The following is a 25,420-nucleotide window of genomic DNA, read 5'->3' on the forward strand; positions in this document are numbered from 1 at the left end:
TGAACCCATTACTTGGCTCTGCTTCAGTGTTGCACCATGGACCCAAGACTCAGGTTCACTTGGGAGCACCAAGTTGGATTTGTATGAACAGCAAGCACAAAAAACACCAACTGCACTGCCAGAACTGGTGATTCTGCAGATAAGGACCCAGTCCAACCCTGCTCACGCAGGGTCACCAGAGCAGGTCATACAGGTCGGTCCAGGGGGTTTGAATGTCTCAGAGAAGGAGACTCCACACCCGCTCTGGGCAGCCTGGGCCAGGCTCTGGCACCTCAAAGTAAAGAAGTTTCTCCTCATGTTCAGATGGACCCTCCTGCATTTCAGTCCGTGCCTGTTGCCCCTCACCCTGTCACTGGGCACCACTGAACAGAGTCTGGTCCATCCTCTTGACACCCACCCTGGAGATATTTATTGGCATCAATAAGATCCCTCTCAGCTTCTCCAGCTGAACAGCCCCAGCTCTCTCAGCCTTTCCTTACAAGAAAGATGCTCCAGACCCCTCAGCATCCTTGTAGCCCTCTGCTACACTCCCCCTAGAAAAACCTCACTGGATGATTCCCCATTCCCTGTTCACACAGCCATGCGCATCCATCTCCAAGAGGAGCCCTAAGGCAACGCGTCTTCCCAGGCACCCACTGCACAGAGAGGATCTCCAGTGTGAGCAGTGACCTGCCCTGGTCCCCAGGCCCCACCAGCCAGGAGATGCTGGAGGGTTTTTCAGGACAGTTTCTCATCTGCAGCACTGGCTGCTGCCATGGAGACTGGGCTCAGATTTCTATGGGCTGCCATGTGAATGTCTGTAGCAAGAAAGATCTTAATGCACTGTTACACAGGAGTATTTTTGTTTTAATTATTATTTTTGCTGTTAAACTGTCAAAATAAGAGAAGCCACCTGATACCTAGACATACCTTAAGATCCCAGGCAGAGAAGCTGCAAGGGTCCTACCAAACCCCTCATGAAAGCAGAGGGGAGGTTTCTAAGCCCCCTCCCTTGACCCCATCACACATCACCAGTAGCAGATGTCCTCAGAGAGATGCTGACATATGCCTGTAAAAGTTTGCCTGAAGGCATGACAAAATTGGGTCCCTGATGCAACCAATCCTGCCCTGACATCACCTGCCATCCTACAAGCCAGGCTTCCACCCCACCTTCTTTTAGCTAGAAGGAGGATCTGCTTGAGGTTTGGAGCCCAAGTCCATGCAGGTGCTCCCGAGCTTCACCATGGTCCTCCCTGCCCGGCCAGGACAGCACGACCACAGCAGGTCCCTGCCAGGTCTGAGAAGCCCCTTTGGAGAGAACCTCAACAGCTCCGTTCCTCATTTATACACCCAGATGAGCCCTTAAGAGGAGGACAAATGTGAGCAGAGATCTGTGACCACCTGGCTGACTGTCACTGTCAACAGCAGGTTCCTCAAAGGGAACAACGTGAATACTTGTTCTCTATGCAGCAATCTCCAGAGGTGGTAAAAACCACAACCATTTCTTTATAAGTTGAAATAAGAATTTAGTTTTTATTTTTAAAAAATAATTTTTTAAGTAGTATGGATTTGATATCACACTTCTGTTTTCTTACTAAAGCCAGTCTTGAAATATAGCTTTAATGGTGGAAAAAAAAAACACAGACTACTTCAGCTTTTCAACCTGACTTCTATTTATCCTTCAACCAACAACTTCGGCAGCTTTGACCCAAACGCTAATTTCCTTAAAACACATTTTGCAACACATGAAACCACAGCATTGAAAAGTTTCAGCCACAGCCGCTTTTAAGAGAACTTGGTGCTTCACTCTGTGCATCTTAAAGAGGGAAATTAATGAAAGGTATCGGTACCTCTCTGGTCCACCGGGCACCACAGGGTTGGATGATTAAGCCCATGGGCATCATTAACCAGAAATCATTTGACAGGCAGAGGACAAAGGGAGACCCAGCTTTAAAAAAATGCCTCATGAAAACAGCTCTGCAAAGCCACAGATTTAAAAGCCAGTTCTCAAAGGAAGGTCACCCATGGATAAGACATCTAATGCACAGCTGGCAGATGGCATCAGGTAAGGAAGAGTATGGTGGCTCGAGCTCTGTCCCCACTCTCCTGAAACTCCAGGTTTAAATGTTATTTTTACTGCAGCCTTGAATTCTACACATTGCAGACGTGCATTATTTTAATTCGACTTCAACATCTGGCATGGGAAAGGTCTGTACTGGAAACTCTCATCTGACGAGCTCAGGGGAAATGGGTCTCTAAGCTAAAAGTTACTGGTCTCTTCGGCATAAGTAATCACGACCAAATTATATAGGTTCTGTGTAAACAGAATGAAAAGCCAAAATCAATAGCACACATGGCTGCTCCTTTAAATAGGCCAAATTTAGAGAAGAACCAGCTGAGAAAGACAAATTTGGAACTGTTTTAAACAGCTCAGGAGTTGCCCAAAAGCATAAGAGTTGAGGCAGAAGGCATGGGGGTTTACAACCCTCCAGAAATTAGATATGGGAAGTGGGGAATGAGCACAAATTGAAAGCAGCCATTATGGATGATCTGTCATAAAACAGAACACAAAGAGATTTGGCATGTGACAAGCAATGCAGAGTCTGTGATTTGTAGACAACTGACTTGGGCAAGGAGGATGCAACAAATCTCTGACCCAGCCGTCCCCCCTTGCAGCACACGGGGAAGATGGAGCTGGAGGAGCCACATTTCTGTCCACATTTGGGAAAATTCAGATGACAACAAAATACTTTCCATTCCAGAAGTGACAAGGAGGAGGGGGGGCGTCTCAATCCCATCCCCATAATTCAAACTACAAAGTGTTAAAATAGCAAGCTCTGCCAAACACAAACACTGGTATTTTTTTCTTATTTGGCACAGAAATCTGGAGAAGATCCAGGGGATTGGGAAAAAGCTTTATGTTGTGCCAATATGCAAAAAAAAGGCAAACAGGGGACCTCGTGTAATTACAGACCTCTCCCCCAAAGCTGAGCCCAAACAAAACAACAGAGCAACTGATATGAGGCTCATTATTAAATAAACCACAGATAATGCAATTAATGCCACGGTTTCGAAAAGAGTTGCCATGTAACTTGGTATCTTGGCTGAGGAGATTAAGAGCGGTTTGTTGGCAAAGATAACAGCATTGATGTAACGATTTTAGACTCCTGTAGGGCTTTTCGGTTCGCAGGGCTCAATACCATGATCCAAAAAACTCAACTGACTTCCTAACCAGCAAAAAGGTGAAAACCCAGCTCCGAACGTCTCTACAGGAGCCCAGACAACTGGAGTAACGAGCTGCTGTAGGTTTTCAGTTAGGTCAGGCTTGGTAGAGCCTATTTCAAGGCTCTTAATCATCAAGAGCACCACATTGTGATTTGCTTTATTCAACTGGAATGTTTCTTGGTAGGATCAAAAACTAATGATCCAATTCTGTACAGTAACATTTTTACTGAGTACATTGGATATTTTAAAACCTCAACAACAACAAAATAATTTTTAGTTAAAACTCAGACTTGGTAGCAAGCAACAAAACATCACAACGAATTTTTTTGACATCCAGTTCATAGTAATGTCCAAGATCATAGTGGTCCATATTCTCCACTGGACCCAGCTGAAATACACACTCATGAATCGTGCTGCACAGGAGCAGCTCCTCCTCTTTAAGCACATGCAAAATCAGCAGCAGAGACAAGCATTTGCCCACATGCTCTTCTGGTTTATTTGGCCTCCTGCTCCCTGGAAGCGCTTCTGAAAACTCATTTGCAAGGAGCTCCCTGGCTGCCGGCTGACACACGTCAGAAAGCTAAACCAGCGATATCAGCCTCACTTCGCAACTCCCCTTTTGGGCTGAAGATCTGCCCCGTTATTCCCCCCAGCCCATCACCATGGAGTCAGGCCACCTGCTAACTGGAAAAATACCACGCTGCTAAATAAGACTCTCGCCAAACTCCAACAACAGAGCCCAGGATGAAAATCTTGAATCCCTGCGGAAGCACTGAGACATTAATAAGAGACCTACCTTGGGTTTTTGTAGTTATGAAGAGCAAAGACAATGGCAAGGAGGAGGAACGTGCAGCCCCCACTGCTGAAATGCAGCATTTTTGGGCTCAGTGACTGTGTTGGTCACTACTGAGCTGTAATTATTTAAGGAGCTACCAGCAGTTTTAGGATTGATTGAGACTGAACAAGTGGCTGCAACACCAATTTTGCTCAATAACAAACCTGAGCATGAAAGAACAGACATGCCGTGGACAAACTGAGCATTTTCAGAGAGCTTTCACTGCATTTTCATATCAAGAAATAATCTCAGAAGTAGCTTGAACTGCCCAGATAATTAAACCTGTGACATTTTGGAAATCAGTAGGATTTAAGCTTTATTTGACTTTTGGTTGAATGGCCTTCAGAGCCCAGATTAAATTGCTTTGGCAAAAACCATTCAGTTTAGTCATCAGCTCAGCCCTCTTGCTCACATTTAGTACAGGCAAATAGAAGACAAAAGGCAGCAGTGGCTCAATACCATCCATTGCTTGAAGATTATTCATAAATTACAATCAGCCTCTCAGAAAAATAAACAATCACAAAAGGAGGAGACGTCAATTCAGGTATAATTCACCGGTATCAAACATCCAATCTATTGCCTTCATCAGCTTACATCTTCCCCCACCATCACCCTAGCCCTCCATAATTATTTAGCTCTAATTAGCAATTAAGGAATTCATCAATATACTAAATTATTATACTTCTAAATGAAAAAAGGCACAGAAAGCTTAACTACAAAATGTAGCTTTGGATTGTCCCTGCAGCAGAGCTGATCTGCTCTTCATTATTTTCAAACTGTAACGTGTTAGTAGCGCATTTTTGTCTTCTAATAAATCCAAATGCCAAAGATCCTGAGGCGCCTCTGGTCCTGATTAAGTGCTTGAAAAATAAACTTGTCCCATATCCACAATATCATTAGTTTTCCCTTGTAGACCTATGAATTTCACCGTTTTTCTTATTACGGCAACATCTCACCAATTCACACCGGTCGCTGAGAGAACCACTGCCAGCAAAACCAGCTGCCAAATGAGCATCAGATGGGGCACATCCTAAACAGGATCCGTCGGGACTTAAGACTAATCTCAGGGAGGCAGGGATCACCTTTCAGACACACTCAGGAAGAGCGATTTTGCCATCTCGGTTCACAATCAGCATTACAAACCTGACCCATGAGCTGGGAGCCTGGCTGCTGCTGTATCACAATTAAACCCCAGAGCGCCCAGTACGGACCAGCTGCGAAAGGCCACTTGGCCATATGTGAAGAGTAGTTTGCATGAAGGAGTTAGCAAGGTGTAGCCAGACAGTTTAAACCAGGCGTGAGAACAGAGAGCAGCCTCGAATAGTTAATGGTGACACCTGGGAGGGCCGGGGGAAATGGGAAAGGGCTCCTTACTGCTCAGTCACACAAAAATCTCAGTTTACATTTGCTGGCAGGTCTCCCCCTCAGGATGTCTGTTTGCATCAACTTGAAAAACAAACCTTGGCTGGAAATCGCAAATAAAGGATCGCAAACTTAAAGGACTTGCAGCCTGCCTCACTGTGAGCAATCGCTCATTTTCTCCTATGTATGTGGAAGATCTGGAGACATATTGTCCAGATGCCAGAGCAGCTCCGAGAGGAGGAGGCAGCCCCCAGCCCCATGAGCACCAGTGGGACCTGGGAGCACACACCTCCCTCCCATCACTGGACTCCTGGGGAGCCAAGGCAGCGTGATACCCTGCAACCCCAGAATCACACCCACGGCCAGCAGCAGGTCTTCCCCAGACAGACATTCACATCCCACACGTGGGTGGAAGCATCAGTCATCTAGCCTCCTGCTTTTTCCTGTGCCATGCAAGAGACCTGCCACCCCCACCCACCTCACCATTTCCTTCCCTCCAAGCTGCAGGCAGTGGCCTGATCCATCTCATCACCACCTGCACTACACCACCCCTCTTGGGCTCAATGCAAACACTCAGGAAGGTCACCTAAAGTCAACCTGTCCTCCACCTGCTCAAAGACATAGAATCATCTCGGTTGGAAGAGACCCTCAAGATCATTGAGTCCAACCGTCAACCCAGCCCTGGCACTGCCCCATGTCCTGAGAACCTCATCTCCGTCTGTCCAACCCTCCAGGGATGGTGACTCCAGCACTGCCCTGGGCAGCCTGTTCCAATGCTCCACAGCCCTTTCAGGGAAGAAATTGCTCCCAAGATCCAACCTCAACCTCCCCTGGGGCAACTTGAGGCCATTTCCTCTCATCCTGTGGCTTGTTACTTGGGAGAAGAGACCAACACCCTCCTCACTACAACCTCCTTTCAGGTAGTTAACTGTAGTTAAACTACTAAAGAGAGATGTTGCAATAAAGAAAATTCTATCTTGTAGCCTTGCCTGGGTATTTTAGCTTTTTAACAGATTGCTCATTAGAGAAACTCATTTCTCTAGGAGCCATGAAGTCAGTGACACACACCAGAGAGACCTGGGGAGGGGGTTCCCTGCACATACCCCCTGCAGCAATTCAGGACAGACGTACCTGAGCAGATGAGTCCTGGATTTCATTGGTTTCTTTTGGCACCTAAACAGTTGGAGAGAGAAAGAGGAAAAATATCACTGCCCAAGGACCTGCGTTGACTTCAGCACGTGCTCATTACTGGCTCCAGCACAGGAAACATCCTGGGAATGTACACTGGGAACTAGTCATTCATAGCAACATGAGGGAACGGCTTCCCACTAAGCCTCTTGAGTCTTTGGGTGGTTTTTGTGGTTTCGTTTGTTTCTGAAGCTTATTAGCCTCAAGAAAGGCCAACAAGGGATGGGAACTGGTGTGATGTGGGGCAGAATTATCCTGCGGGTTCCCACTTGCAGTCAACTTACTGACGCTTTAAATAAAACCATTTCCCTGCTGGGTAAACCACTGGAATCACTCAGGTGAGTGCTCCAGGCCTATAAAGCACAGGATAATACAGATATTAAGAGCAGATTAAGAGGAGCCCTTCACCTTGCAGGCTCAGAGGACACATCCTGTATCTTTTAAATCAGTGACTTGTCTTCTTAGCTCTAGGGAGCGAATCCAACTTACCTCAGAGGTACAGACGGTACCTAAGGGCTGTCAGCAAGAGAAATGCCAGGCAGCATCTTGGGGATGACCATGGGTCGTGTTTTCTGGTAGCTCAGACACACTGATCTCTCTTGGAGCAGGCAGACAACCAGCCTGAGCTGCTCGTCCCTCCTCTGCACCACACACTTGCCCTTCTCTGCATTTGCTCCTCTGTAAAAGCCAGCTCCAGGTAATCCCTTATGATCAGGGCTTTTCCTAAAATCCTCCTCTTAAAATAATAAACATGGAAACTGATGCAGCCCATGCTGGGGAATGGAGCCATTACTGTAGGGCTGTGGTGACACTGGGTGGTGTCACCGGTCTCTTTGCTGCCTGGACCTGCCAGCACCAGGATCCCAGTGGAAAGAAACTTTGGGCAGGACCCAGAGAGGGCAGATGCCCCATCCTACACCCAGTTCCCTCCTGTGACACTGCCCCTTCCCAGCTCCTCGCTACACCATCAGAAAAGGGGATGACACGTGGGAGGTTTGTGCCAAACACGGACATTCCCAAACCTCTGCCAGGCAGCTTGGAGGCCCTTCCAGACACTTGGCCTGGAGAGAGGAGGTGTCTCCCTGGGCCAGCTGCAGCTCCCACACAAAGCCTGGGTGCTTTGCGTCTTTGGGGATTTATTGTGTGATCTGGGCTTTTTGGCCCAGATGTATTTCTTGAAAAATTGCTGGACAGTGTAATAAAAGGAAAATCCACAAAACTTCCACTTTCCAGCAAACAAAACAGCCTTTGAAAGGACAATGCAAAGGGTGCAATGCAGCAATCCTGCTGGCAGGGAGCAAGAATTTCAAATTGCTGTACCATTCCCCACTGCTTTCACCCTTTCCCAGAAGCAAAGCTGCAGCTGCAGCATTAATCAACAGCTACTAAAAACTTTCCTGTGTTCAACACATGAGCACATACAATCATACACACACCCGGGCTTGCTTTGGCTCAGAAACTCTCCTTCTAACTCATTCTTCAACGGCACCAAACCCATCTATGACTTGAAGGGAGGGTTTGGATGGTGAAAGAAGAACCACCCCATGTGCTGGCCACCATCACCTCCTTGCATCTCAGCTCCAGCTGCAGACCCAAGTGATTCCAGGCTGCATTAATGCCTTGAGTTGGTCCTTTCATTTGAATCATAGAATCATTTCAGTTGGAAGAGACTCTCAGGATCATCAAGTCCAACCATAACCTAACTCTAGCACTAACCCATGTCCCTAAGAACCTCATCTAAAAGCCCTTTAAACCCCTCCAGGGATGGTGACTCCACCACTGCCCTGGGCAGCCTGTTCCAATGCCTGACAACCCTTTTCATGATGATTTTTTCCTAATATTCAAAATAAGAGCTTGGACCAGCAACTCCCAAATTTCTTAGGTGCTCCCAGACACACCTCTGGCCAGGATGGTGGAAGCTCCCACAGGTAACCGGAGCGGTTGAGGTTGAAGGAGTTTATGCATGCTGCATTGTAGCTGCGGCAGTGCTCGCCGGCGGCTGCTGGGTCTCCCATCACAAAAGTCAGTTGCTGTAGAGCACCCTGGGGAGGAAGAGACACAGAAACCACAATTTAATCACGTTTCCTCCAGAGGAGCAGGAAAGGTCTGAGCAAGGGTCTCCAGCCTCTCATAACCAGGGACTTCTTAACAGGCTGGTTTAGGCAATCAGCATTTACTCCCCATCCTCAAGAGCTGGACGCAAAGATCCTGGGAACGTTGCTAAGAGTCAGCAATGTGCAAGCTACTCTTGAATTAAGTAACAGTGAGGATTCAAGTGATGCTAATCACACTGCAGGATCAGGCCCTTACTCTTTATTCCCAAAAGAGCATCCTTCCCTGGGCCAGCCTGTGCAGAACCCCAGTGCAGAAGGTACCCAAAGGGACCCCTCGACAGGGTGATAGCTGGCTGTCTGCAGGCAGAGATGGTCTGAACCTCCTCCGTCACCCTCGCACACCCAAACACCACATCTCTGAGTGAGGGCTGTTCACTGGGGACTACAGTGGCAGCAAAAGCCCTGCTGAAAACAAGGGTGTATGAGGAGAGAGAACAAAGAGAAAATATTCTGTAAAGGAGAGGATTTAACAAAGAAAAACAAAGTACGATATTGGACTCCCAGCACAGACCAGCAAACAGAGGAGGGAGGCAGGTAGATACATAGAGATGCCTGTTTGTCTGCATAAGGCAAACCTCCAAGATTCTGCACTTGTCAGAATCAAAACTGATTAAAAAAGGGCTTTTTCTTCCCCATGAGGGTGGTGAGAGCCTGGCCCAGGTTGGCCAGAGAGGTGGTGGATGAACCATCCCTGGAGACATCCCAGGCCAGGCTGGACGGGGCTCTGAGCAACCTGAGCTGGTGATGATGTCCCTGCTCATGGCACAGCTGGATTGGATGAGCATTAAGCTCCCTTCCAACCCAAATCATTCTATGATTCTATGACTCCCTGCCTCACTAGGCTGCTTTCACATTTCCTTCATTAAGCTCAGGGCAACTGAAATAATTAGTTAGCAACAAGGCTCCACTGATACTCAAAGCAGCTTTTCTGCATGACACGACTGTTGAGGGGAACATCTGAGCTGGCTCTGTCCACCCAGTGCTCCTCTGCTGCCTCCCAGCAGCAGCAAAAGCAGAGAGGAACATGTCCGAGCTGCCAGCTGACCTCGCTAAATGAGCTGAAACCGTCATCCTCAGGCTGGAGCAGGTAGGCAGCCCACTATGAACCAGGGACAAGGAGAGAGGTACCACACAGGAATGGAGAAGACCTTCAGACTGATGATACAAACCAGAGGCTGGTCTCAGAAATGCCACTTGGATTTTTTCTGTAAGAGCTAGATTTGTTTGATGCCCTCAGTTTGAGGCTGACCATCAGATGTTTCAACACACAGCCTGACAGCCTTGGATTTATCAGGCATTTTAACAAGGCCATCTACACTGCCCCACCGGGAACTGTTTGCTTGTAAAGCCCTCAAAGTAGGGATTTTATCTTCAACACATGCATGGGACAACCTCCCCAACCAAATACTTGGTATGGTGACTGCACAGACATGGTACAAATCATGGTCAAGAAGAGAGGATGAGTGTAAGTCCGTAACCTAGAGGTCTCTACAGCTGATGTGACTGCTGGCATTTATCTTGTTCTGACCCCAAAACAAGCACTTTACACAATTCAAAGCCTTTGCAAAGCTCACCCTCCCCAACTCTGAAAATAAATGGTGTGTTTTAGGAAGAGAAGGCAACGGGTTCCTTCAGAGGGGTGCTGCAGCCTCACTTCATGCAGCTAGAGCAGATCATGTCCTCAAAGCCAGCCCTGCGAGGTCTGCCCAGCTCTCACCTTAAAGGGGATCTCAAAGGACTCAATCAGGCCCCCGATGATGATCAGCCCGTCAGTGTTCACTCCCATCCCGAAGTAGTTGGACCAGCTCACTCTGTCCACCAGCCGACAGTCCACGTGCAGCTCCAGCCTCTCCAAGGAGATGCTGAGAGCAACTTGGTGCCAGTGCCCGTCGCCGAGAAGGGAAACTGGGAACCTGCGTGCCCCGGAGGGGAAGGGAAGAGGCACAACATGAAACTTTGGTCCCACACCTTATGCAGGACTGGGCTTCACCCTTACCAGCTCTCAGGGTCCCCCACATATCCATCCTTAGTGCAGATGCCAAGGACAGTACAAGAGAAATCAAGTCACAAGTCAGCACCATCACTTCTCTTCCAGCACAGGAATGCTATTTCTATTCAATAGATTTGGGTATGTCTACAAGCAGTTGAGGCCACCTGAAAATTACCTGTATTTGTGTCTCTCCCCACTCGATTTATCCCCCAGGCATTTGAATCTTTTTGTTATTTGATCTGTTTTCCAGATCTGCATCATTTTGACAGAGTTGAGTTAGGCAGTGACTACCTGTGCAGTCACAGCACCAGGTCTGAGTGACCATCATCCAGGAGCGGGGACACAACTTTGATTCAGCTGAGTTGGTGTCAGAGCAGCACTGCTCAAAGCCCATAGCAAGGAACCTTAACTTGGAAGTAGAAAAGGAAGCATGAAAAGGCAGAAAAAAGCACCTGAGCTGGAACTTACTCATAGTGTCTCCTTCTGGTGGTGACAAAGACCAAGGCGTAGGGGTTAATCCTGATCTGGAAGAGCACGTGGCTCCGGTGGCTAAGGATGGTCACCAGGCTAGTGTCCTCCTTCAGGAAGTACCTGAGCTTCATCAGCACACTCAGCTCATCTGCAAACCTGGCAGAAAGAAGCAACACATGGTGTCCTGCAGCAGCTGCTGGATCACTCCCAGCTGCCCTCTTAGGACATAAAAAGTCTCAGTACAAATGAACCCAGTGAAGACAAAACATGAAAAGCCAAGAGCAAACAGCCATTCAGGTTGTAAGGTCAGGGACACAAAAAGAAGCAGCAAAGGCAAAATTAGCATCCCCCATATAACCTTAATGTATCCCAGGTGCAATATCAGCACATGCTTGTGTGGCTGTGCATGACTTTCCATGGGACGCCTGCCCTGCCCACCTCTGAGACTGGATGGTGACCCTGTTACAAGAAGCTCTTCAACGCTGCCTTCTCTCAGAGCATCCTTGTCCACAGCAAGCTACAGCCCCTTAGCAAGTACAGCAAAGGTCTGACCTGTTCTAGGTCTCCACAGAGTTTGGCATCAAGCAATGCTGATGGACATGGCTGTGCTGCCTCTCTTGCTCTCTCCAGTTCTGTACTGGAGCAGAGAGGTCTTCCTCCTGGAAATGGTCAGTCAACCACTGTGCCAATGTGTCTTCCTGCGCATGACCAGAGAGGTGGTGGATGCCCCATCCCTGGAGACATCCCAGGCCAGGCTGGACAGGGCTCTGAGCAACCTGAGCTGGTGAAGATGTCCCTGCTCATGGCAGGGGTTGGACTGGATGAAATTGGAAGGTCCCTTCAACCCAAACTATTCTATGATTCTGCAACCAATAAAGATGGAAGAATAAGAAGAAGCACCGAGCTCGTAACACCAGAGTGAATGTGTTCTCTTTGTGTTGTTACAGAATAAGGTGTTAAAGTAAGCCCTCAAACCAACAAGCATGTAAGAGATGATTTTGAGCACCACTCCCCCAGCCCAGCCCACCTGTCCCCAAACGCCTCCCTGGTCGGGATGTTGAGGGTCGCATACTGCCCGATCTCCAGGACGCTGCAGTTGGCTTCATCATAGCTGAAGGAAATATTGCTGAGGTCCTGCGCATGGGAAGTAATTTTGTCCAGCAAGTCCACTTCATCTGCATTGGGGAAGGAAAAAAAGAGATGCTCAGCAGCTGAGACACCTTCACTACAGGGCTCTGCTCTCTTTGTTCTTCCTACTACATGACAGACAAAACCTTCAGGAAGGAAAGAATGCAATTAGGGGAAATCAAAATAATTCACAAATTCAGCAAACTCAGACCAAAATAAACATTCAGATAACTTCAGAGGCAGCCAGGTGACATTTATTGAAACAGAGGACGTTTCAAGGCCAGTGTCCCAAACACATGAAGGGTGATTCCTACCCTAGCAGTGGTGGTACCTTTATATAGTGAGGATGCTCAGGACTATAAAGCAAAGCCTAGGACACAAATGTCCTAAAACACAAGTCCTGAATCAGATGTGTACAGAAAACCCTGCTCGGCCCTTTCCCAAGCTTCCTTGCTGAAGTCTGTCTAGTTTCAATAAAGAACTGGACAAAGGAGTGGGCTGAGGTTACTGTGTCCTGACCAGAGGACAGGAGCACTCTCCTCCACCCAACACAGGGCTCATTGCTGCGACAAGGTCAGGAAGGAGCTCCATCAGGAGCTGTGTATTATGCAATAAACCTTTCCCGGCACGTCAAAGTCCACCTTCAAAACTACACTCCGAACATGCAAGATGGTTTGAATTGGGTGAGAGATCCTGGTCTGGGTTACTTGGCAGCACCATCACTTCAGTCTCACGAGGAGTTTTTGATTCTCTTGGTGAACAGACATTCCTTTTCCAGGTTCATTCTTTAACTAAAGAATCATTCAACTACAGAAACAGCTGAACAAAAATTTGTTTAAAACCACAACATTTTTTGTTCCCCTCCATTAGCAAAAAAACCCCCAAACCTGCAGACATCTGGCTCTACCCATACACAGTTTCTACCTCCAAGACATCTCTAACCAGTTCTCTCCTTTCTTGTCACGCCTTGACACCGCTGGGCAGTGGGCAACAACCCTGCCACCTGCAAGGGGTGGGGACAAGGGACAGGCCCATGAGATCACTCCAGATCCACCACAGCCCCTTTACGGGGAGGGCCTGGACAAGCCCACTTGATGACTTGTCAATGGGAATCCTGCCAGTACCATCTGCACTCGCATCTGCCATCGCTTGGGAGGCATCCAGCCTCCGTATTCACTCTAAATCCCACTGCCGATGAGGTGCGAGATTTATTGGTGGGCAGATGAACAGCCTCGGGTGTGCTGCAGCCTGACAGGGGATATACGCACCGTATAGATCTGCTGCTCTGGAAAATAACAAGTCAATTGAGCAGAAAGCTGCTTTGATCCAGTTCAGATGCTAACATAGCAGTCCTACCACCACCTCCTCCGAAGGTTTTGCAAGAGAAAGAGTCCTGTGCTGGGGAGGAGGGCAGGGAATGCAGTCCTGCAGGACACATGGCTATTTGTAGTGACCTGGGATTTCACCTGGGGTTTCCCCAACTCCCCACATGGTCACAGCATCAACATGTTCCCAGGCAACCCTCAGCTCAGCAATGTCAACATGCAACAGCCTTTGGCACCAGGAACCAAAAATAGTACCAAGCCTGACAGGGTGCAGGGCTGAGCCCTCAGAGACCTGAACAGTCATAAACCCTGAAATGGTACCGAGTTGGAGGAGTTTATCAGTGCTGCAAGTGATGTGTGTGCACAGCGTGGGGAATTAATATGAGACCAAACATAGCTGATGGATGGGGGAAAAAAACCCAAAATAAACAGGAATGTTTGTCCCTTCTCATTCCCAAGCAGTTTTGGGAGGCGATTTCCCAGCTGCTGACACCAGTGAATGTGCCAAGACCCGCATGGTCCATCTCCAGGGGCTGCAGCTCCCATCACCAATCAGCTTTGCTGGTGATTACAGGCAGACAAGTGTGAGTTTAGTGGATTCTATCAGGTCTTCCTACACAAGCTGCAGCTGGAGACAGTACCAGAAATAACACACGTACGTGGAAGTTTTGCTGGGCAGGGTATGGTCATAGCACACAACTGCGTTTTCAATATCGGGTTTTCCTGCCTTCATCAGTCTTTTGGCCCCACAGAGACTTAAAATTCCAAAGGAAGAAGAAGAGAAACAGAAAACATGTCTTGGTCAGACTGGTGACACAGATGGACAGCCCCAGAGGTACATACATCCTTTGACAGGGAACATTGTGGAGAGGGATTCTGGTTACTCTGTGAGGCCAACTGGGAACCTGATGGGTGTACAGGGACCCACCAGCCTGGTCTGGGCAGTGGAGAGGGATGGTGACAGGGAGCACCAAGGGGCGGCTGCCCCCCATGGGCTGGCACGGCAGGAGCTGAGGGACCCCAGCGTGGGCAGTGCCACCAACAGGCAGAGCCAAGCCCTGGGAACTGGGTGCTTGAGCACCCCCAGCCAAGGCTAACCATGAACGTGAACCAGGTCCTGGGTCCACCATGAAGTACAGTCAAGTGCAAAGGGAGACATAGAATCATAGCATGGTTTGGGTTGAAGGGACCTTCCCAGTTCATTCAGTGCCACCCCTGCCATGAGCAGGGACATCTTCACCAGCTCAGGTTGCTCAGAGCCCCGTCCAGCCTGGCCTGGGATGTCTCCATGGGCAGAAGCTGGGCTGGAAACAAGGCTACAAGTGCAGGTGCAAAGTCCACCTAAGAGACAAACATACCTACCAGGACACAAGTTACAACCAGCATTTGTTCATCCAGGGGACTAAGTCAGAGGCAGGGCTGGAGAGCAGCACCCTGTATCACAGCTCAGGGGAGAGCTTGGGGCACAGGACTGAGCTTAAATGGGGCTCCTGGGCTGAGGGTGTGGGTGGAAGCTCCAGATGAGGCTGGTCAGGGCCATTAAGGCTCATTAGTGCTCTCAGGACCCAGGCAGGGTTCAGCTGTGGCCCCCTACCACCCCATCCCATTGGAAGACATTCCTTGGGGGGACACCCTGGGGTTGCAAATACAGAAAAATGACCATTCATGCTTGCACATGTGAAGCTTATACTCTGCTTTATGTTCTCCCCAAAGGAGGGAAATGAGGGAAAAGGGAATGATACTAAAAAGCATAAAGCATAATTGGAGCCCTGGGAGAGCTTGTAAAAGGATTTGTCAGACTGAGTCACTTCCCTTGGACGTGGCACCACTGGTTGGGACCTGAAACAACTGGGCTGGCCAAGGCCTGGGGACAAGCTGGGAGGACAGCCCTGGCACTTGCTGGCTGGAAATGGAGCATATGACCTAACGGGTCCTTTGTTCCTCTAATCTCTGAGCGTCTCATGAAAATGTCCTGATAAAAGTCTGCTTAGGATCACAGGCCATGCACTTCAGCTGTGTTTGCAAGCTCTGAATTAAAGAAGCTCATACATACCAGCTAGAATTTAATAATAAAGGCTCTCTGCATGAAGTGATGGAAAAAAGGCTTTTACACAGGGACAAGTGTTTCCTGGCAGCTCACACCGCTGACACCACCACATGAGCACAGCCATGGTCCATAACCAAGCACTCTAAACAAGAAGACCCTCCCAAAACACCGATGCTCCTCCACCCCTCTCTCAACACCTCACTCTCCTCCACCCTTTGCCTCTTGAAAGACCTTCTCAGGCTTGGAGGTTGTGTCTTGACCTTCTCTGAACCAAGGGGATCCAAGGTGGCAGCTTCATATTTGTTTGGACTTGCCTGATGACTCTGCACATGGGGTGGACAAGGTCAAGGACACCTCAGTAGTGTTGTGTTTGCAGAACATCAACCCTCCAGCAGCTCTTCCTGCTTTTCTTTCTACCCCAGCATTGCTTGTAACATAAATAATGTCCACGGCAGCCATCTGTGTCACCTCCTGTGCCACGTTTGATCCCTGCTGTTCCCATTTCCCTTGACACCTCATAATTTCTTTTTAAGGGCAACACCACAAGCCACATGAGACCAGGTTTAAGCCAAAGCGCAGCCAGCTTGCAGCAACGGACCCGCATTCAGAGGTTACGCAGCAGGATTTCAACCTTCGTCTCCCTGCTCTGGAGAGCAGAGATAATTTGGTTTTGACCACTGGCTGGAAGTTGAAGGGGACAGAGCCAAAGCAGGAAGAAAAAAAGAAAAAGTACATTTCTCACTGAGAACGTTGTACCTATTAGTGGAAGAGTGAATGCAACCATCCACCCACAGAGAGGACAGAAATCTTCAGGGAAGCGAAACCTTCTCAAAAGAAAAGAACTAGCCGTACACATTGTTTGGACAGGAAAAATCGGAGCACAGGTTTCTTTTCAAGCTCATGACGCAGATCTGCAGGTGTCTGCCGCTCCTTTGTACGGGCCCAGCGTGAGGGGCTCTGTGGGACAGGGACGGGGCTTTTGGGGACAAAGCCTGGGGAGGAGGGAGAGCTGCTGGAAGTCGGGAATGACCCCGAATAAGGATACGCTGGCTACAAGAAAAATTAGGCCAAGTGGCATAAAAAGAAGAGTCTGCAAAGAAGTTTTCTGAGAAGAGCAACGGGAGCAGGAAAGCAAAGAGTTTAAGAATTGGGACTTGCTAAACCCACAATGAAGACGATGAAACCAGAGTGGCCACGGGATCAGGGAAGTGGCCTTGGTGGGCACTTCAGCCTTCAGCTTCACCATCCTCATCAGGTCTTCTCTCTGCAAATCCCAACTGCCCCAGTCATAGGATGGCGTGAAAAATCTCACCCCAAGAGTGGCCTCATTTGGGTTGGTTTGGTTTGGGTTTGTTGGTTTTGTGTTTGTTGTTTGTTTGTTTTTAATAAGAAAACCAAAAAGAAGCCACTCCTAACCTTCCCAAGACACGTACTGTGAGATCCCACACTGCTCCTCAACCATGTCCTTCCTGAGCATCCAAGACAATGAACCTCAACCCAAAGCTCCTGGTCTCTGGGGAAATGCTCTGGGTAGCACACTTTGTCCCAGCCTTGCCCATCCCTGGACTGTCTCCTATCCCCCATTCTCCACATATCCACCCCTGTTCCTCCCTCCTGTGTTCTGTGCACCCATGTCCTGTCCCCTCCTGGAACACCGACAGCAATTATTATTGGGTTGAGATCAAACCCACACTTTGCTCAAACAAAACACTGTGGACCTGATGCTTTATCTATATTCAGGGCTTGACAGTTTTAGCTAGGGGGCATTTTTAAATGGATTTCATTTAAACTTGTGCAAATCCCTGCACAGTCACTCTTCTATCTGTTCAAGTCCACCTCACGGCAATTAAACTTAATTACTGAATTACAGTGAATCAGCATAAACCAGGTTGGAATTGGTCTACACTGCGTATGCAGAGGATTCTGTGGGATTTATTTAAAACAACTAAAAAACATATTAGTAAAACTTGTGCGCCACTGAGTGGGGACAAGTCCCAACAACATTGGCTCTCACTGTTGTTAGTAAATAAACTTTCTTTTGTTGCTCTGCTGTCAAAAGAAATTAATAGCAAATTCTACAAACTATCACACTCCAGGGGCTTGTTTCCTGCACCAGCTTTCCAAGACCCTTCCTCTCTGCTGTTTTGTTTTGTAGGGTTGGAAGACACCCACGGAAATACGCACAAAGCCACCAGAGAAATGCAGTGAAGGAATTACAATGAAAACCTCCTCTGGGTGGGATGCTCAGCCCCATGGAGGGCAGCCCACGGCACAGCCAGAGGTTGTACCCCTAATTTTCAGAATCCTCTCACGTATGTTGGTGTGCACACCACCCCCCTTGTCCCGCCAAGCTCCCATGGCCAAGGCTTAGAATCACAGAACAGTTTGTGTTGGAGGGACCTTCCCAGCTCCCCCAGTGCCACCCCCACCATGAGCAGGGACATCTTCACCAGCTCAGGTTGCTCAGAGCCCCGTCCAGCCTGGCCTGGGATGTCTCCAGGGATGGTTCATCCACCACCTCTCTGGCCAACCTGGGCCAGGCTCTCACCACCCTCAGGGTCAAGAATCTCTTCCTCATGTCCACCCTGAATCTCCTTCCTTTAATTTAAAACCATCACCCCTTGTTGTATCACAACAGGCCCTGCTCAAACCTCTGTTCCCATCTTTCTTATGGGCCCCTCCTAAGTACAGAAAGGCCACAATAAGGTCTCCCTGGAGCTTCTCTTCTCTAGATCTGGCAGACTTCAAGGTCAGGACTGCCAGGAGGTCCCTCCAGCCCCCATCCCTGGCTCCAACAGCAGATGCTCGGAGGAGAGGAAAAGGGCAGGAACCGAGTGAGTCTTTCCTGCTGCTTCCTCCCAACTCCCTGTGGTGTCAGGATTTGCTGAGCCAAAGGCAGAGTCTGTGTGAGCAGAGACCTGAGCTGAAGTCTTTCCTGTCCTGGGGAGCCTGGGCTGCCTAAGAGATACCTGGACATATACCACTTTCTTTCTCTCTCTTACTTTTGAGCTTTCATGATGTTTTGTGAAGTCTTGGATACCTCCTAAGGCAGAGCGGGATGCATTTTTAAAATCTCAGCAAGACGTTGTGGGGGTAGGAAAGCCAGCTGTGGGGGGCAACACGAAAGTGTCCCCTTTGCAGCGGTAGGAAAGGATGGAGGTGGAAGGCTTCGCTTTACCTCCTAATTCCCCTTTTTTCACCAAATGGCAGAGGGAATCCGCAAAATATACACCAGAAGCTACAAAAGTGAAATGCAGAGGTAAAGGCAGAAAGATTTCTTACAAAAGGAAACGCAATTTCAGAGTTTTGGAATGAAGCAGCAGTTTGATGGGAAACATCTACTTTTGAAATACCTCTGTCCCCTTTTTCTCCATTAAAGTTGATCTTCATAAATGTTTCTCCAGCTAAACCTCCCATTGTCTTAGATGAGTTATTTTAAAGTCTGGCAAAAGTTCAGCTCGAGCTATTATTTCAACAATGTTGAAAGTATCTTGAGTAACAAGGGAAACAGTCGGGTTGGTATTATCTTCTGCTGCAGACATACACATCTGGGAGAGATTACAGCCTGAGAAAATAAAAATAAATATGTCCAGGGAGCCCACCCTGGGAATTCCTCTCATTTCAGCAAATAGGGGCTTGGTGTACCCTAAAACCAAACCCTTCCTCCAAACTACCCTGATCCTTCTGCTAGTGAAGAATTGGTTCGCTTGGTTTAGTCTAACAGAGGTTTTAAACTGTACGTGTAACATCATCCGAGGCTGAAAAACTGAAGCTTAAACCTGATATCATCGGCAATGTGCAAGGCAAGCCAGCTCTAAGGCGATATGCCCAGATGTTAGTCACCGGTGAAAGGCACCAGAAAGGGTCTGATCGTGTGCCAAGAGCCATCTGTCACACCGCGAAAACACGCACGTTGGCTCAGGACCTCTGCAACTCCTGTTCTCCAAGTTATAATCAAAGTATCAAAAAAACCTGTGGGAAAGCAGCAGCAGTAAAGCTTCCAGCCCCAGGGAACCTGATGTTTGAACACCGGAGCTGCCCCATTGGGTCAGACAACAGCACCCACAAGAGCAACTTCGTTTCTGGTGGTCACAACAGCAGATCTACCCAGACGGAACAAAAAGGAGCCTCAGGTTAACTTAAACCCATGCAGACGGTGCCAATCAGCATCCACATCCCAGGCCAGGCTGGACGGGGCTCTGAGCAACCTGAGCTGGTGAAGATGTCCCTGCTCATGGCAGGGAGGGCACTGGTGGAGCTGGGAAGGTCCCTTCAATCAAAACTATCCTGTGATTCTACTTAATGTAGGAGACTCCCTGTTCCACAAGTGTCTGGCAAACCTCCCACCTCTGTCCAAACCCACCCTAACTCAGTGAAACTCTCTTAGCCATGCCTTCCTTCAGCAAGGCAAATTTCCCCCTTGAAAATAATGGCTAGAGGTCAGCACACTGTCTACCTTTGCTAATATACAGCCACTTGGTGCTGCAATGAATCACTCTGGAGATATTGGCATTCCCTGCAAAGCAGCAATCGTCCCATGTCAAGGGAGCGGGGACAGACAGATGCTGCTCCCCAGGAGCCCACACCTGCCACAGTCCCGGGCTGCAGGAGCTGGACCTGCCTGAGCTGAGCTTAGCCATTGAGCCTTGCAAGTGCCTCTACCAGCTCCTGTTTCTCAGCATACGACTAATGTCCAAACCTAAATCAGTACCAGTGCACTTAATCAAAGGGAAAGTTTTCCATTGCAGGCAAGTGAAGCACACTGCACTTTGCAGGGATCGATTTCTGCTTTCTTCACTTTTAGATATGCTGTTGTGAGAGTCAGTGCTCAGGCTCTGACCTGGTATTAACATTCATTTGATCAAGAACAGCATTTTGGAGGTTGTATCTAGCTACCACGCATCATCTGCCCTGGAAGACCTGCAGAGAGGGAGCAGGAATGAAAGGAAGAAAGAAGCACAAGAGCCTCATGCACCAGCACAGCCTGGGGCAGAGCAGGGCAGGATCAGTCCCGACTTCTCCCTTCAACACAGCTCACAAGAATAAAGCAAAAATTAAAAATGAGTGTTTCCCAGACTAACAAGCTGACATTTCACAGCCAAAAAGCACTCTGACTTTCACCTCGGGCAAAACATGTGCGCATTTGTGATTCATTCCACACTTGCAGCTGCCAATTTTTCCTGCACAAACTCTTGAATTGTTGTGGTTTCAACCTTTACTCAACTCCCGAATGCTTCTCCAAGTTCTTTACACTCAGTGTTTCACAGAGCTGATCGTCTCCCACCTCTCCCCCTCCCCTGTCATTTTTAAACCCAAAGTATTCCTAGGTGCCTGTGAACCTTCAAGTTTCATGGCAAACTTCCTGATGCCTGAGATAGCAGCAGCTCATGGCATTGGGGCCAGGGACCCCAAGATGCCCCCAAGCAAAAAGATCTCCTCTTCTTGTAAAGTCTCATTTCAGCCAAGCCTCACGGGTCACATTCATCCCATAATGCTTGATCTACAGCTCAGAAGGCTCCAGACAAATAGATAAACCAGGATTTGTGTGGAGAGAAGCTGTTGAACACCAAACTGTGCTGGAGGCACCACTTCACCACCCCCCAGGAGGGGCTCCACCAAGGTCCATCAAAGCAGGTCCCCAAGCCCACCCTCCCTCAACTTCACTGGACCTTTACCTTGAAGCAGCCAACATGAAGAACATCCCCCAGTATATTTTTCCTCTGTGTAGACATATCTCCTGTTTAAGCACCTCAGGACCATGTCTGATAACATCTCTGGGAATACTCCAGTGCATCTCTATTCCACCTCACTTGCAAATCACCTCTAGTGCTACATACTCTGGAGCAGTCAAGAGAACCACTCAACTTACCATCTTTATAGACACATAGATGCTGGAAAACACCAGAACTCCTCTAGTATGAGTTTCACCCATAACCCACCCTGGTATCTCTCCAGCTTCACCGAAGTGCACAGCACATTATCCTGCTGCCCTGCCACCTCTGTGTGATGGTTGAAAAGAAAAGCTCGACCTGTGGGCTCACTTCCCAGACCAAAAGAGAAGGGTTTGCTAAACTAAAACACTATATCCCATTCTGCCCCATAAACGCCAGGAATTATTTTTTAAGCTGTATACTGTATCAAATATCACAACGGGAGAAATCCTTCTGGTGGAAGGTTTCGAGGTTTCTCTTTCTAAGACATTAAAACATTCCCAGCTTGTGCAAAGCAATCCTTGCCACCTGGCCTTGCAGCTTACTGCCAGCAAGTAAAATACCCACAATAAGTCGCAGATTGGGGGGATTTTACATGGTTCCTGGGAGTGACCACCCATCAACGTCCAGCGGGGAGCTTGAGGACAAGGCACAGCCCGTGTAACGTCCCTGCAGCTCCACCAGGAAGCACATGCCTGACAGATGCTTCCTATTTTGGGAGGAGGCGCAGAGGTCAAGGTCAGGAGTGATGCCTGACTCTGTTCTTTGTGAAGGGGCCGTGCAGGGGGAGAAGGAGCTGGGAGGAAATACCAGCCTGTGCGTGTAAAAACCATCCAGGGTGGGATTGACGGTCACATTTGCACATGTTTGGCTCAGGAGACGCAGGAAGCCGCAAGGCAGGGGGGTCCCTGGGCTGAAATGAAAGGATGGGGAGGAAACCGACCCGGGACAGCCTGGGATGCTCCTTCCTCCATCACCTTAATGCCTCCAAGGGAGTTGCAACCAGGCGGTTTAGGATCAGCCTCCAGCTATCGATGTTCGCCCTCCTTCCCATCTTTGTGGGAATGAAATGCTGCACTGGGAGTTGCAATTCCCACATGGACAAGGCTTGGAGCTCCCTCCACACCCTGGGACCTCCTGGAGTGTGTCAGCCCCGTCTCCCCTTCCCCTTGCACATTCAAGTATCAGTTGACACCCTGTACTTGAAAGGAGAAAGCTGCAGGCTCTGACGTAACCCCAGACACTTCTTTCCAGGGCTCAAGACCAAGGTAAACTACACCAGACTGCACGTATCAGAAATAAGAGCCCAGACACAAAGGAACAATCTTGAAAATGCCACTTATGCCTGTGTAGGAAAACAGTCACCCAGCAGTGGTCACCTCCAGGTGGCCCTTTCAATGGCCTGGATCAATGGACCTGCTCTTCATGGGCCCCAGAAGTCTCTTCCAACGTGAATTATGCTACGAAAATCTCCCTCTCTGCCTCCTGCCACTGCATGTGATGTTAAACAGACTTGCAGTATCTCCACAGCCATAAACCCCAATTTCTCACAAGCCCAGCTCTTCCAGAGAGCCACAAGCAGCTACCCCAATAACATCAGTTACCCCAGTAACACCAGCTTCTGGGGCACAGTCACTCCCCACCCAAAATCATTATTGTCTTGTATATTTTAGACTAAAAATTATAAAACTAAACCACAGGAACCAAAGATATGGCTTCTAAGTACTGTCTTCTAAGGCAACACAGTGAGGTGCAGCTTTTTGCTGCTTTAGTTTCATTTTGGGTCACTTGTGCCCAGTCGGCATCCATCAAGTAGTACACAACCGGTTGCTAAGTGTGGGATCTCCTCCTATCTATCCATTTTCAAGCTAGAAAAAACCCCACCACTGCGATGTGATGTTCTACAAAGAATATGCCCAAGCAGATCTCCAGCTTAAGACCAACAGCTGTGGCTGAATTTGGAAAAACATATTTCCCGGTTGGAAAAACAGCTCATCTAGATTTCAAGTCTTCCCAGCAACTGAAACTCCACCACAACCCAACCATGAGGTGGGCCAGCAGCCAATTAAATAATATATACAATCAACATATGGGTTGTTACAGTTAACGTGAGAGGTTACAATTAAAACCAGTGGACATGTGGAAGAAAATTAACAGCATTTTAAGTGCAGAAGGTATAGGATTCCCAAAAGACCACTCATTTGGAGAGGAAAACCATGAGCAAGGTGTTATAAAATGAACCCATTAATAAGGAATTAGAAAACCACCTACCCCAGGCAGGAGCTTGATCTCCTTAAAAAGACCCACCAGAAGGAGTTTTTGCTCAAAGCAAGTTCAGCAGCTTAAAGGTTCACCCTGCCAAGGAGGGAAACGCTGGGGACCTCCAGTGTTAAACACAGTATGTGGTTTTGCAAGACCTGTCCAGCCTGAACAGGATGACTTCTGATTCCATGAGCCCCAGGGAGACCATAGAATCATTTTGGTTGGAAGAGACCCTCAAGACCATTGAGTCCATCAACCCACCCCTGGCACTGCCCCATGTCCCTGAGAACCTCATCTCTGCATCTGTCCAACCCTCCAGGGATGGTGACTCCAGCACTGCCCTGGGCAGCCTGTTCCAATGCCCCACAGCCCTTTGGTGAAGAAATTGTCCCTGCAGTGCCCCTGGCCCCACAATGCAGCGTGTCAGGGAAAGCTGGGGGTGGTTTCCAGCTGCCCTTTTTTTTGCTGCCTACAGAAGATGGAGGGGCCAGCACGGGACCTGTCATCTGCCCAGGCTGAAGTCTTGCTCAAACATTCCTGCATGAGGAATTCAGGCCCTTCTCTCCTCCCAGATGGGTACAAAACCTTGGAGTTATCAACATGAAACCAGAACTCATTGCACATCTTTTCATTTAGGTTGGGGTAGAGAGCTCGGGGCTTGGTTGCCAGGGTTCGTTCGCTCTGAGGCCACAAGACAGAACCGCGGTCTTTGTGCAACCAAATCAAATCATCTGATTCTATGATTCCCTTCATGTGCTGCTGGGAATGAAGGTCCATGCACCACCCACCCTGTCCTGGAAGAACACAAGACCCTGCAGCCAGCTGATTGCAACCACCGAGCTCCTGCAAAACCTCTGCCGGCCTCACCACAAAGCATCTCTGTGCTGCGGTGCCAGCTGTGGTTAAACCTCTGGTAGAGAATCCATGGGGAAAACACCGGCGAGGCACCGAGGAGCTGCTTGGACACAGGCAGGAGTTCGCAAATGATATAGAAGAGCAAAGCCACCAGGCCAAAAAGCTGCTCTTTAAGTTACTCAAAATCTATGTGCAGAGTGTGTGTCCACTGGTTTTTCTCTCTTTCTCCCTCTTCTTTTGCAGCTCAGTTTAACTTCCACACCCCACATCCCCTACTCACTGGCCAGGGTGAGGAGGACCCATCCACACGATGAAGACCGGGTCCTCTGTCTCTTCTCTCATCTCTCACCCAAATCTTTCAGTATGCCACCCTTAAAGTTAAAACATTCCAAATACTCTAGTAAGGAAATAATAAAGGGAAAAAAAAAATAGCATAGGAGTTGTTTAAAATCTGCTCATGCAAAGCTCGCTGCCAGAAAACGCGATTCAACTTCATTCAACTTCAAAACCCCTCTGCTTCGCTAATGACCTTTTAATGGCTTTCATTGCAGAACATCTCACTCAGCCCCGGTACATCGCCACCTGCCAAAACACAGAGCAGCATTTCCACAGGCAAACCCCAGCTGGTTAATTGGTCTATTCAAGGACTTCAGGAAGTATTAACAACGCAACGCTGTCAAACTGAAGGTTTCACCCCTGTGCGGCAGATGCCTTCGTTGGATGGCAACTCGTTTAACCTGCCTCTCCAGTCCAACATTTCCCACTCCCAGTGGATGCTGCCGTTGAAAATGGGGCTTAGAAAGAAAGGTTCAGCAGCAGGAAAGCAGTAGTCATAGTAAAATGCACATCTTCCACTCTGAAAACCTATGCTTCACCTGTAGCATGAACTCACACTCAATCTTGAATATACACACACTTAATTTTGAGT

General features: G+C 48.5%; 1 protein-coding gene across 5 annotated transcripts in view; it reads right to left on the reverse strand.

The window, feature by feature from the left end:
• The window catches only part of LOC106146053 (collagen alpha-1(I) chain-like), a 70,595-nt gene that overhangs the window by 36,413 nt on the left and 8,762 nt on the right, over positions 1-25,420 (reverse strand). For all 5 annotated transcript variants that reach the window (XM_065035979.1, XM_065035978.1, XM_065035977.1 and 2 more), the window contains exons 2-6: positions 12,192-12,339; positions 11,162-11,320; positions 10,421-10,616; positions 8,488-8,631; positions 6,533-6,574 (exon numbers count right to left, since the gene is read on the reverse strand). In XM_065035979.1, the coding sequence (XP_064892051.1) occupies positions 6,533-6,574; positions 8,488-8,631; positions 10,421-10,616; positions 11,162-11,320; positions 12,192-12,339 (689 nt within the window). The remainder of the gene's footprint in view (positions 1-6,532; positions 6,575-8,487; positions 8,632-10,420; positions 10,617-11,161; positions 11,321-12,191; positions 12,340-25,420) is intronic.

The sequence above is a fragment of the Columba livia genome, chromosome 19, assembly GCF_036013475.1.
Source record: "Columba livia isolate bColLiv1 breed racing homer chromosome 19, bColLiv1.pat.W.v2, whole genome shotgun sequence".
In the NCBI taxonomy this organism is placed as follows: domain Eukaryota; kingdom Metazoa; phylum Chordata; class Aves; order Columbiformes; family Columbidae; genus Columba; species Columba livia.